Source organism: Meleagris gallopavo, chromosome 9 (assembly GCF_000146605.3).
Source record: "Meleagris gallopavo isolate NT-WF06-2002-E0010 breed Aviagen turkey brand Nicholas breeding stock chromosome 9, Turkey_5.1, whole genome shotgun sequence".
Taxonomy (NCBI): domain Eukaryota; kingdom Metazoa; phylum Chordata; class Aves; order Galliformes; family Phasianidae; genus Meleagris; species Meleagris gallopavo.
The window spans coordinates 1001634-1012802 of record NC_015019.2 but is presented as its reverse complement, the minus strand read 5'-3'; the positions used below and the strand labels follow the sequence as shown (position 1 = coordinate 1012802).

Here is an 11169-nt window from a genome sequence, read left to right as displayed (position 1 = left end):
AGCTCGGGAAAGGCCGCGGATTGCAGGAGGGACGCCGGGAGGGGGCTGTGCCTCCGCGCTGCCCTCCTGAGGTCCCGTGTTGCATCCAGAACGCGGGACGGGTCTGCAGGAGCCCGCGAGGAGCCCGCGAGGATGCTCAGGGGTCGGAGCAGCTCTGCTACGGGGAAGGGCTGAGAGCTGGGAGCGCCCGGCCTGTGCTCCGAGGGGATTTCCTGCAGCCTTCATCACAGTGCTGCCCGGAGCCGGGCTGCGCCATCCCTGTGGTGCCCGGGTGGGTGCCTGGCTGAGTGCTGGGCAGCCCTGCCTGCAGCAGGGGATGGGAACTGGCTGACCTTTGAGGTCTCTTTCAACCCAGCCATCTTAGGATTGCTGAACTGCTTGGTTTTTATCTCCTGAATGTGTGGGGATGTTGATCTAACTATAACTCTAAATTATTTTGAAGCCCTGCTAAATAGGAACTGAGGAACTGGTCTGACTGGGTTGGGTCGGTGCTCCTGACCCTGCCCAGACCCTGCAGTCAGGTGATGCTCATCCAGCACGGCAGGTAACACTGATCCAGCAGCTCTGCTGCGTGCTTGTCAAACGTGACACTTGATTTACCCTGCAAAAAGCCCTCAGAACCTCTCCAGCAGAGATTAACTTAGAAAAACGTAACGAACCGAAGCTCCTTTCAGCTTTGAGGACATGTGAAGATGTTTCTGTTGTTACTGCTTTGCTGGATGGCCACGTGTGGCTGAGGAAACCAAGCGTCACCAGGAGCCTCCTGTGTCCTAGAAGGAAAAGCTTCTGCTTGTTCTGGCTGGCACTGTCCTCTCCTGGTTGCACATGGGAACTCTTCTGCCTGCACACAGATTTGCATTACACTGAACTGCTCTTTACTCTGATGTTCACCTGACAGAATTTCTCTTGCAGTGGGAATTGGAGAAGCAGCAAATTTTGCTGCCTATGCCTTTGCCCCTGCAACGCTGGTAACTCCACTGGGTGCTCTGAGTGTCCTCGTTAGGTAAGCAGCCTCACAACCATCCTTACCTCACCTATCACCACTAAGTGGTGAAAGCTGCACTGCTTTCCTCTGTCCCTTCCCTCAGATATTCCATTCCTAACTGCTAGGCCTTTCTTGTTTTGTTTTTGTTGTCGTTGTTGTTTTGTTTTGATTTTCCAGTGCGGTTCTGTCTTCCACCTTCCTGAATGAGCAGCTGAATGTTCATGGCAAGATTGGCTGTGTCCTAAGCATCCTGGGCTCCACAGTGATGGTAATCCACGCTCCCCAGGAAGAAGAGGTTTCCAGCCTGGAGTCAATGGCAGAGAAGCTGAAAGATCCAGGTAGCTAAATAAAAAGCATCATGTCAACTTCAGACTTGGAAATAACAGTACTGAGGAGGGAACAGCTTGCCTAGACTGATGGGGACTCTCTTTCCCACCACACCCTGCAGCGTTCAGCTTTCTGCTGCCCTCCTGCACGGTGCTCCTGTAAGGCTGTGCCCCCCCTTCTTGGTCAGCATGCCCCCAGCAGCTAGTATTGCCCTAGGTTCTGGGCACTGCCCTGCTTGCTGTTCTGTCACTGGGGCTACTGTTCTCCATTCTGATAGAGCCTTTAATTATTCTTTCTCCAAGGATTCATTGTGTTTGCTGTGTGTGTGCTGGTGAGCTCCCTCCTGCTCATCTTTGTGGCTGGACCCCGTTACGGACGGAGCAACGTCTTGGTTTATGTTTTGGTCTGCTCTGCCATCGGCTCACTTTCTGTATCGTGCGTCAAGGGCTTGGGGATTGCCCTGAAAGAACTGTTTGCTGGGAAGCCAGTCCTGAAAGAACCGCTGGGCTGGGTGCTTCTGGTGTGCCTGGTGATCTGCATCAGCGTGCAGATCAACTACCTGAACAAAGCCCTGGATATCTTCAACACATCCGTGGTCACTCCCATTTACTATGTGCTGTTCACCACCTCAGTCATGACATGTTCTGCCATCCTCTTCAAGGAGTGGCAACACATGGTGCTAGACAACATCATTGGCACCATCAGCGGCTTCCTCACCATCGTGTCCGGCATCTTCCTCCTTCACGCCTTCAGGGACGTGCCCTTCAGCCCAGACCTCCTGCCCCTCTTCCTGCAGCAAGGCAGGGCAGACCTGCGCACGGCCTGGAGGGGCGCAGACAGACATCAGTCATGTCAGCACCAGCCTCTTCTGCCCTCGGAGGACAAAAGCTCTCAGAGCGCAGAAGAGGAGGAAGGTGAAAGCGTATGAGGAAGTTTCTGAAGTGCTGTCAGCTCCAACCAGCGAGCAGCTCCTCCGTGCAAGGTTGAACTTGCTGCACTGGATGCTGCTAGGTACTTCTGTGTGTGCAGAGCTAGCAGTTGCCTTCTGCCTGCCTTGGGTGTGTGATCAGTGTGACCTCCCACTGTCTGGGAGCTGGCAGGGACTGCAGCCTCCTTCATTGTTACAGACATGAGTGCTGAGAAGAGCCCTGCTGCCAGGACCCAGTGCCTCCTCAGCTTTTCTTTTATGAGGGATTGATCTGCCCTTGATCTGCTTGGTTGCACAGAGGCCTGCAGCACTAACACAGTGCTAACCCTTACTGAAGACAAAGACTGGGGAAGCCTCCGAGCATTTTTTTTTAAGAATACTTAAGATTATTTTGTCACTGTTAATCTTCTAACGTGGTGCTGATATGATGTGGATAGAAGACAAGAGCCTGGCCTTAAGGATGACATACCCAGAGTAGTACTTCAAAAATTCTTCTGTAAACTGCTTGTTCGGCTCACTGTTAGAATTTATTTACAGGTTCACATCCAAGAGAAGAATACAGCCAAGACTGGAGAACTTCAGTGGTGCTGCCATGTGATACTCTGGCTCTTACAGAGGGGATCATGCAGCATCTGTTGTGCAGGCTGATGATGCACCTGCACACAGCATTAAAGCCAGCAGTGTTCAGTTACCAAGAAGCTGGAGATGCGTTTGTACCGAGAGCTGGGCCAGCACAGAGGGGCATGAAGGGGTAGGAAGAATGATGCGGGTGCCAGAGAGAAGCTCAGGGCAGAGATGGAAGGGAGAATGGCTCACAGTGGGGACAGGAGGGACCTAACAGTCTTTAGCTATTGAGGTAAGCTTTGGAAAGAGGGGCAGATAGCTGTATCCTTGTGGACTAGTATATGCATAGCTCTATTTAACTCATTCTGAATCACTCCTAGGAAGGCTGCTGGCTACAAGACACCCATTAGATGCTCCACACACCCCATCTAGCCACCCAGATCAAACTGTCATGCACAGAACCACTTTATAAGGTTTCTCTGTGAGAGCTCCAAGCCGCATATTAGTAACATGGGTCACTCCATGCTTCCCAGAGCCAGGCTGTCTGCAAACAGTGCTGAAATGCTACACTGCGTTTCAGAAGGTGAGTTGGTAGGTGCTGGTTGTTTTTCCAGTTAGAAGCTCTGTGTAATTTCCTAGGGGCAAAAGTCCAGAAGACACAGCCACAGGCTTTCCTCCAGTAATCCCCACAAATAAAGGTGCAGGTAGTTACAAAGCAGCTGGCTGTACTTTTCCTGTACTTAGGCTCTCTGTAGAAACTACGCAAGGAAGCAGGTTCTGTTAACTCTTAGGGGAGGAAGGGGAAAGGCCACAAACGTGAGCTTTGATTCATGGGACCAAATATGTTGAGCAACAAATCAGAATTCACAGCAGGTTGCCTACCCAGAAGACAATTACTCCCCCTCTCGTCTAATTTTGCAAATAAATAGAATCACTGGGAAAGAGAAGGAATTACAAGAATGCCATATTTCCATTTTTCAGTGATCATCTACCTGAACAAAGGAGAATTTCGTGTTAAAAATTTGACCCACTTAATATTTATTACATTGACTAGGAGAAAGCAATGAATGGAGCAAGTCAGTATCGAGAGAGCCGTGCTGCAATTTGAAAGTTTGCCACTTGGCCACATGAATGACTTTGGAGAAGCCTTGAAATGTCTTCCAGCAGTGACACTGCCAGGGATGTTCACCATGCCCAGCAGCTCTCCTCGTTAGGGGTGCCTGGTGCAGTCCTGCTGCTCTCCTTCTGCACAGCCATGAGGACTGCACGGCTCGTTGGCACCTACCGAGGAGGGTTGGTTTTGTGCAATGAAGGTGTGTGCAGCACTGTTTTAAGGCAGCAGTGGCATGCTTAGTGCTGGGAGCACCTCTGCTGGGAGCATCCCCACCGCCACCACCTCATGCATGACACCTGCAGCCCCTGTGTCCCAGTGTGAAGATGCTTCCTGGTGATTGGGGATGGGCGCAGCACAACACCACGCTGAAGAGCGGGTGGATCTGTTACGGGCTCTCATCTGGCTGGCTGCAGCTTTCACAAAACCGTCATTTAATTGAACCCTACGCCCTGGAGCTGACCCCAACCTGTCGGGGCAGCAGAGGGACGGGCGCAGGGTGCAGCAGGGCCGTCCCACCCCCCGTTTTTGGGGCCGCTCAGTCGGACAGGCTCTCTGAGAAGGCCGATTTGGATTTCTGCGTCTGTTCCAGCCGGTTCAGGATGAACTGACTGGTGTCGATGAAGCGCTCCACGCAGTTCACGAAGCACGTCTCAGCCCGGCTGTCCAGCTTCGGCCCGGGCTTGTCCATGCACTTCTCCTGTGGAGCAGTGGCTGCTTTGGATCCGGGGGTGCAGCACTGCGCCCACTATCCCCCCTTCAAACTCCCGCCCTCCCACCTCAGCTTCCCCTCCCCAGAACAGCCCCTGGAGCTCTCCTCGAACCCCAGCCCCCGAGGCAGAGGGCTTCCACCGTGCCCCCATCCCCCTCCTCCCCACAGGACGAGGCCCACCCAAACCACCGCCTCCTTAGATTAACCGGAGCCGCTGCGCCCTCCCGCCCTCCCGCCCTCCCAGCTCTCGCCGTACCCAGCAGAGCTCGGTCATCTGGTGCACCAACTGCTGGAATCGCTGTTTCTGAGTCTCCACCTCGATGAAGCGCTGGAGCTGCGGGTCGGCTCCCCCAGCCCGCCGCCGGACGGCGCCTCCATGCTGCCGCCGCCGCCACGACCTTCACGTGCCGCGCCGCGCTGCGACCCCGCATGCGCATGCCCGCCCTCTACTTCCGCCCGCCCTCCCCTTACTTCCGCCCGCCCCCCTTACTTCCGCCCGCCCCCAACTTCCGCCTGCCTGTCCCTTACTTCCGCCCGCACTGCGCATGCTCAGTGTCGGCAGGCCCGGAGCCGTTAGGAGGGGTTTATTGCGGGGTTCTGCGGGGCTCCTCAGCCCGCGCTGTGCGCGCAGCGGCTGTCCAGGTGCTGTCCCGTTTCCCCGGCCCGCTAGTTCCAGCCACCGGCACCGGGAAGGGAGGGCGGCTCGGGGTGGTCACGGCTCTTCGTCTGTGATGTCCACGATGCTGCCCAGCAGCGCGGTGAAGGTGGGGCGCTCCTCGGCCTTCTGCGGGGCGAGAGGAAGGGCTGTGGGCGCCCGCACCGCGCCGTGCCCTCTGCCGGACCCACGGCGTGCACGTACCTCGTGCCAGCAGCTGTACATGATGGCGTAGACCCGCTCCGAGGCCTGCTGAGGCCGGTAGAGACGCAGGCCTTGGATGACGTGCTCTGTGGTCTCGCTGTTGTTAAACCTCTCGTAAGGCATCTTTCCCAGAGAGTAAACCTCCCACATCAGCACGCCTGTGGTAGGAAACGGCGGGGACGCATCATAGTGTCCCTGTGCAGTGGGCTGCTCACTGCTGTTGGGCCTCCTCCTGCCCCCTGAGTCATTAACCCTGTGCTCTTACCAAACGACCACACGTCAGATTTGCTGCTGAACTTGCTGTACAGGAGAACTTCAGGAGGAGACCACCGAACTGGAAACTTTGACCCCATGGAGCTTGTGTACTCATCATCCAGAACGTATCTGCAGCACATCAACAGATCAGGGCACCTGTCCTCCATTTCACTTCTCACTCGTCCATGCAACCAACAAAGCCCAAAAGGAATTCACAGCTTTCAGAATGATCAGAGTTTGCACTCTGCATGGGATTCAAAAGGCAAAAATGTCCCTTTGGAGACTAGTTTATGTTAGTCGAGATTGGGAATGAGTGAGGGTGACATAGCAAGAGGCTATGTCACTGGCTTGTGGAAAGAAGGCTGCAGCCAGGAGCCTGGAGGTGGGGGAAGAAGCAGCAAGAAGACAGGACAACAGGGATGAAGGATGTAGGAAAGGGATGATGGAAGGGTGAAGGAGGTTGAGCCAGACACATGAAAGACAGGAGAAGGCAGAGGAAAAGCAGAACTGGAGAACTGTGGGGGAGATAGACAAAAGTGCAGAAGAAACTGACAAAGGCAATAGGAAAATCGAGAAGGAAAGTGACACAGATGTGTCTACCAGACCTGGAAAGGCCAAAATCTGAGACTTTCACAATCCCTTGGTCATTCACCAAACAGTTGCGAGCAGCCTGTGGATGGAGAGATAGAGGCTGTCATTCCCATCTGCTCCTGCTCTCATCTCCCTGTACCATCTGCAACTTTGCCTCATCCACATCCATCTAATGCTTTGCCCCATTTTGTCTGGCACGGCAGGACCCTCTAGGCCTCCTGTTTATCCACGGAGGACAATTTCCCTGGTGTGATTTTGCCTTGACAAAGCAGCATGAGGAGGAGATCAAGTATGGCACCCAGCAGGACTGCACGCTGGCAATGCCAGCCAGAGGCCTGAAAAACCTCAGGCTCAGCTTTACATGGGGATTTAAACTCCATGTCTGAGCTAGTGATGCTGCCTGTGTCGCCTGATGCAAAGATCTGCCCTAGCCAAAAATGCGTTCCTGTCCCCTAGAAAGCTGCCTAGTCCTTTCTGTTAACCCACTGCACAGCAGTGACTTCAGACATGCCATAGTGGGCATCCTGTCTATGCTCAAGTGGGCAGGGAAGCTTGCAGGGGTACTCTAAAGAAAAGGCTGTAGATTCCTCTCTTCACACCAATGAATTAGCTGGACCCTGTCTAGGACATGCTGTAGCTACAACTGAGCTGGAGAGGTGTCCTTTGGCCACATGCCTACCAGGTCTCGGTGCAGAAACTGCTTGGATTCCAGGTACTCCATAGCTTCACAGACATCTTTGCACATTTCCAGCAGCTCAGCAGGCTGGAACCGCCGCTGAGTTTCCCTCAGGAAGTTCAAGAGACAGCCGTTGGCCATGTACTCAGTGATGATGAAGATGGGACGCTGCTTTGTGCAGACCCCGTAGAGCTGCACCAGCTTCTCATGAGATAGGTTCCTGTGTTGGGGGCAAGAAGGGCATTTCTGAGCATTTGCAGAGACAAGCTGCAAAAGAAGTATTGCTGAATAAGGAGAGGGAGAAGTGAGCAGGGAAAAGTGCTCCTGGAATGGTCACTGGCAAAACCAGCACAAAGAGTACAGGCTCTTGAAGTGTGGATTCATTTTGCAATGCATGAAGCTGCCTGATGCTGTCCCTCCAAACCATCTGGGAGTGCAGGTATTCCGACAAGATATATGATGCACTGACCTGGAGGCTGCTCACCACTTACATCATGACTTTGGCTTCATCAATAAACTCGTCCTCCGACATGGAGCCCTCCCTGATCATCTTGATGGCAACGTTGTATTGGCCTCTCCATTTCCCATACTTCACCACGCCAAACTGTCCCGTCCCCAGTTCCTTCAGGAAGGTCAGATCCTTCGGGTCAATCTCCCACGACCCTAGGACAGACAGTGTGAGTGTGATGAGGGTGCAGGTGCCCTTCCTGCAGGATTCTCCCAGTCATCTGGTCTAGCTGGTCCAAAAAGAGCTCATAAGTATGCGCTGCCTGAAGGAATGTGCTGAAAGACCATAAGCATGCCTGAAAAACCATCACAGAAAAATCATGAAGTCCAGGACCTTTTCATCCAGGGGACAGACTTGCAAGTCTCTTGGTCAGTATTGTCCCAGAGAGCCAAGGAGTATTAGGAAGGGATTCCAGGGAACAATGTGGGCGCTGCTGTGGGGAAACTAGCAGGAGCTCAGCCCCAAGGAGTTCCTGCAGATAGAGCACCCAGGCCCTGCAGCCAGGGAAACTTAAGGAACCCTGAGACAGCTTACCATAGCCCAGGCCAGCTGTGGAAGGGGCACTTTTCTGGTGTCGGGACACGGGATACTTCAATCTGGATATAAGCCCTGAAACACAAAAAGGTGCACTGCCACACCATGATGTTTCAGCAGGGAATACAGGCCTCCTGCCTTCAGCCCAAGAAAAGGAGGACACTGTGAAGTCAGTAAAACCTGGTGGCCTCACTCTGTCCCTATACTTTCTTTGAGCCTGTTACAGCTTGTCGTTGCTTGGAACATTCTTGTTCCAGCTTTTCTTGGGCTGCATCCTCCTATCTCCATTCCATGTTTGAGAGATGCTTTTTATCATCTGCAAACCCACACTGCTGGGTAGGTTAAGAGGGACAGGTTCATATTTTACTTTTGTCCAGAACAGGATTGATTGAAATTGCATCAGTAAAAGAGAACAGTGTTTCTTTACAGCCTAGTGAGGGCTGTTGATGGGAGAACAAAGCATTATTGAAAGATGTGTGGTGGGTGCAGAGCGGTGTTTGATAGACGCTGTCCTGCAGGAATTCAGGGGAAGGGATGACCAGGGGGGTATGAAGTTCCTGGGGACTCAGCCATGCAGAGCAGAGGTGTGTTTTCCAGGCTGTTTTGCTCTGCTAAAGCTACCACTGGGCTGTCCCAGAGCAGGGAGGTGACTGTACTCCACCTGTGTGGAGCCCAGGTGCTACCAGGGGCATTAGGTTCAGGCTATGGCTGCAAGCTCTGCCTGCACCCATGAGCACTCACCGGCAGAGTTGTGCTGATGGTACGTGATGAGCTCTGGGATGGTGTTGAACAGGTGTTTTTCTGCCAGGTAATACTGATTCTGAGGGGTGCAGCATACAACGTAATGGCGAATCATCCCTTGGGGGTCTCTGGAGAGACAGTGCATGGGGTCAGCAGCTTGGGAAGGGCAAGCAGAGAGTGAGAGGTGCCTGGAGGAGCCCTCTGAGATAGCAGCAAGCTATTCTTAGATCCACTTACACAGCAGACTTGGCATAAACAGAGACAGTGTATTTCCCTGTCTTGCTGGTAGAGTCTCGGACAATGAAACCTCCTTCCTTACCCTAAAAAAAAAAAAGGGGGGGGGGGAAGAGGATAGGGGAAGATAGGATGGGGTATCTGTGAGGAAGTGAGCATAGCAGGCAAGAGGGACAATCACAGCATGACTGGAGAGGGTGTGGTGAATGAAAGGAGTCCTGCTTATGGCCCCTGCTTTGGGCACCTACTGACTTGCTTTCCGGGAGGAGGTCACAGTGGAGACAGTTCCTAGGGCTTTTGGGGTAACGCAGGCTGCAGGGTTCATTTGTTTGTCCCCTAGACAGTGCAGGCTAACTATACTGCTGGGCTGCAGTGCTGGGACCATGGGGCTCTCAGCTACCTAAGAAATTTCTGGTCTGGATCTAGCCAGCTCTATTCTCCTTGTCAGCTACAGAAGAAGGGGCAGTCTTGCATTGTTCCTAAACCTACTGGCCCTCAATATCCACTGCATTTAGAAATACATTGTTTAACTGAGAGACTGATTGACCCTGATGGAAATCAGGCCATGTGCTCCTCCCTCCCTTCTGGCTGTGAACACTGAAGGAGCTGTGGGTACTGGCCTGTTCTCTGGTGGCTTAGAGATGTGCCCAGCTTTCCTTTCCCAGTGCAAGCCAGGGCTGGCCCATCTAGATGTGAGGTGACAGCAGCCTGCAGAGGTCATGTGTGTAGAAGACCCAGACCTGGGAGTCAACACTAACCTCCTGCTTCAGGAGTTGTTCTGCTTGGCTCCGAGTGATATTCTTTGAGTACCACCTGGAACAGGGAGGGATGCAACCATCAGGGAGACCCCCGGGCCAGCCCTGTTCCAGTCCTGGCCTGATCCTGGCCCAGAACTGGATGTAAAAGGTCTCCAACTGAGCACAATTTGCCAGATCGCCACATTTTCTCCTACTCACTCATAAATCTCCAGGGAATTGCTGGTTTCGGTGACATAGTTGCTGGGGATGTATCCTTCCCTTCTGCAGGAGAAAATAGTTTGAGAATCTGAGACCAGTTGGGATTCCCCAGTGTCAGGTGGGGGTCCCTGGGGCTGCCCCAGGAGCAGTGCTGGGATAGGACACAGCTGCAGGGTGAATGCCATGGATAGTGGGAGCTCTTACCCATTCTTGTCACGGGCTTTCCACCAGGGCAGGTGGCTTTCCTCCAGGATGAGGTACTCCTCACCCTTCTGCAGCTGCAGGTCCTGCACATTCATTGGCACGTAGTTGTACAGGGCCACCACCTTCTTCATTTCTCCTGCTGCACTGGGGGCTGGTTCAGGGGGCAGGGGCTTCATCACCATCTTCCTCATGGCAAGGGAGAATAAGGAACATGGTGAAGCTGGCAGACATGCTATTTCCTGGGCAAAGACCGTCCCCAAGCCTGGCCAGGTTAGCACAGCATTCCATCTCAGCTCCCACATATAATTCCAGCAAGAGATTGACCCAACCCCGTGCTTTTTATTGCACTATTTCCTCCTTGGAGGCTGTCTTCACCAAAGGTAAATTTCTTCCCTGAACTTTTGGTCTTTATCCCATATCAGGACAACTCTCTGTTCCCAGCTCCCCTGGGGAACTTCTAAGAGGTGAATCATTTGACATTCCCCCAGCTCTTTGGGCTCCATCCCCTGGTTCAAGCCCCCTTGAGCTCTACTTTGACATCCTCCTCTAGAGCCAAGCTCTGGTCTATAAAATTCTGCAGACTTTTCTTTCAACACTTTGGAGCAAACCCACGCTCACTGGTCCTTACCATGTCCTCCTCAGGCGTGGGGGGAAGAGGCTTCTTTGTTTTGCGATGTGACCGCCCAGCTTTTAAACCTTCCCAATACAAAAAACAAAGGTGAGAACAGATCCCTAGCTGCTGTGGGCAGGTGGGAGGTGATCACCAGAGCTGGCGACAGGCAAGGACAGGGTGCCCAGTGTCTTACTGCCATTCCTGCTCTCCAAGATCTTGCAGCCCATGGCATTCTTGGCTGTCTGGGAGCAGCACAGGTACTGGCCATCAATCCAGAAGCAGGGGTGGTACTTCTGCACCAGGTCGCTGTTGTATCGGATCACTGCGGCCAAGGAGGGGAGATGTGTGTTACCCCAAATGCAGATGATCAG

At 53.3% G+C, this 11169-nt stretch overlaps 3 protein-coding genes across 3 annotated transcripts; 1 reads left to right on the top strand and 2 right to left on the bottom strand.

Moving 5' to 3' along the window:
• The first annotated feature begins 6 nt into the window (after positions 1-6).
• LOC100540378 (magnesium transporter NIPA2-like) lies at positions 7-3761 on the top strand. The gene is made up of 3 exons (XM_010715027.3): positions 7-1003; positions 1163-1323; positions 1615-3761. Exons 2-3 carry the CDS (start codon positions 1251-1253, stop codon positions 2238-2240), a joined length of 699 nt encoding a protein of 232 aa, XP_010713329.3. The 5' UTR covers positions 7-1003; positions 1163-1250; the 3' UTR covers positions 2241-3761.
• A 57-nt stretch (positions 3762-3818) lies between these two features.
• Positions 3819-5020, bottom strand: TIMM8A (translocase of inner mitochondrial membrane 8A). The gene is given in 3 exon segments (XM_010715026.2): positions 3819-4615; positions 4884-4981; positions 4984-5020. Coding segments are annotated over 3 exon segments (282 nt in total). The 5' UTR covers positions 5006-5020; the 3' UTR covers positions 3819-4453.
• A 176-nt stretch (positions 5021-5196) lies between these two features.
• Positions 5197-11130, bottom strand: BTK (Bruton tyrosine kinase; the record flags this gene model as incomplete). The annotated part of the gene is made up of 14 exons (XM_019618033.1): positions 5197-5411; positions 5487-5644; positions 5752-5870; positions 6347-6411; positions 7012-7228; positions 7500-7671; positions 8051-8125; positions 8792-8919; positions 9029-9111; positions 9784-9838; positions 9982-10044; positions 10186-10367; positions 10814-10881; positions 10992-11130. Coding segments are annotated over 14 exons (1596 nt in total), but the record flags the coding sequence as incomplete, so codon positions are not given.
• Positions 11131-11169: the final 39 nt, after the last annotated feature.

Excerpts from the sequence above, each read along its gene's own strand:
- LOC100540378 (XM_010715027.3), top strand. The coding sequence starts at position 1,251 with ATGGTAATCCACGCTCCCCAGGAAGAAGAGGTTTCCAGCCTGGAGTCA. Across the intron at positions 1,324-1,614 it reads AGAGAAGCTGAAAGATCCAG|GATTCATTGTGTTTGCTGTG; the intron begins GTAGCTAAATAA and ends TCTTTCTCCAAG.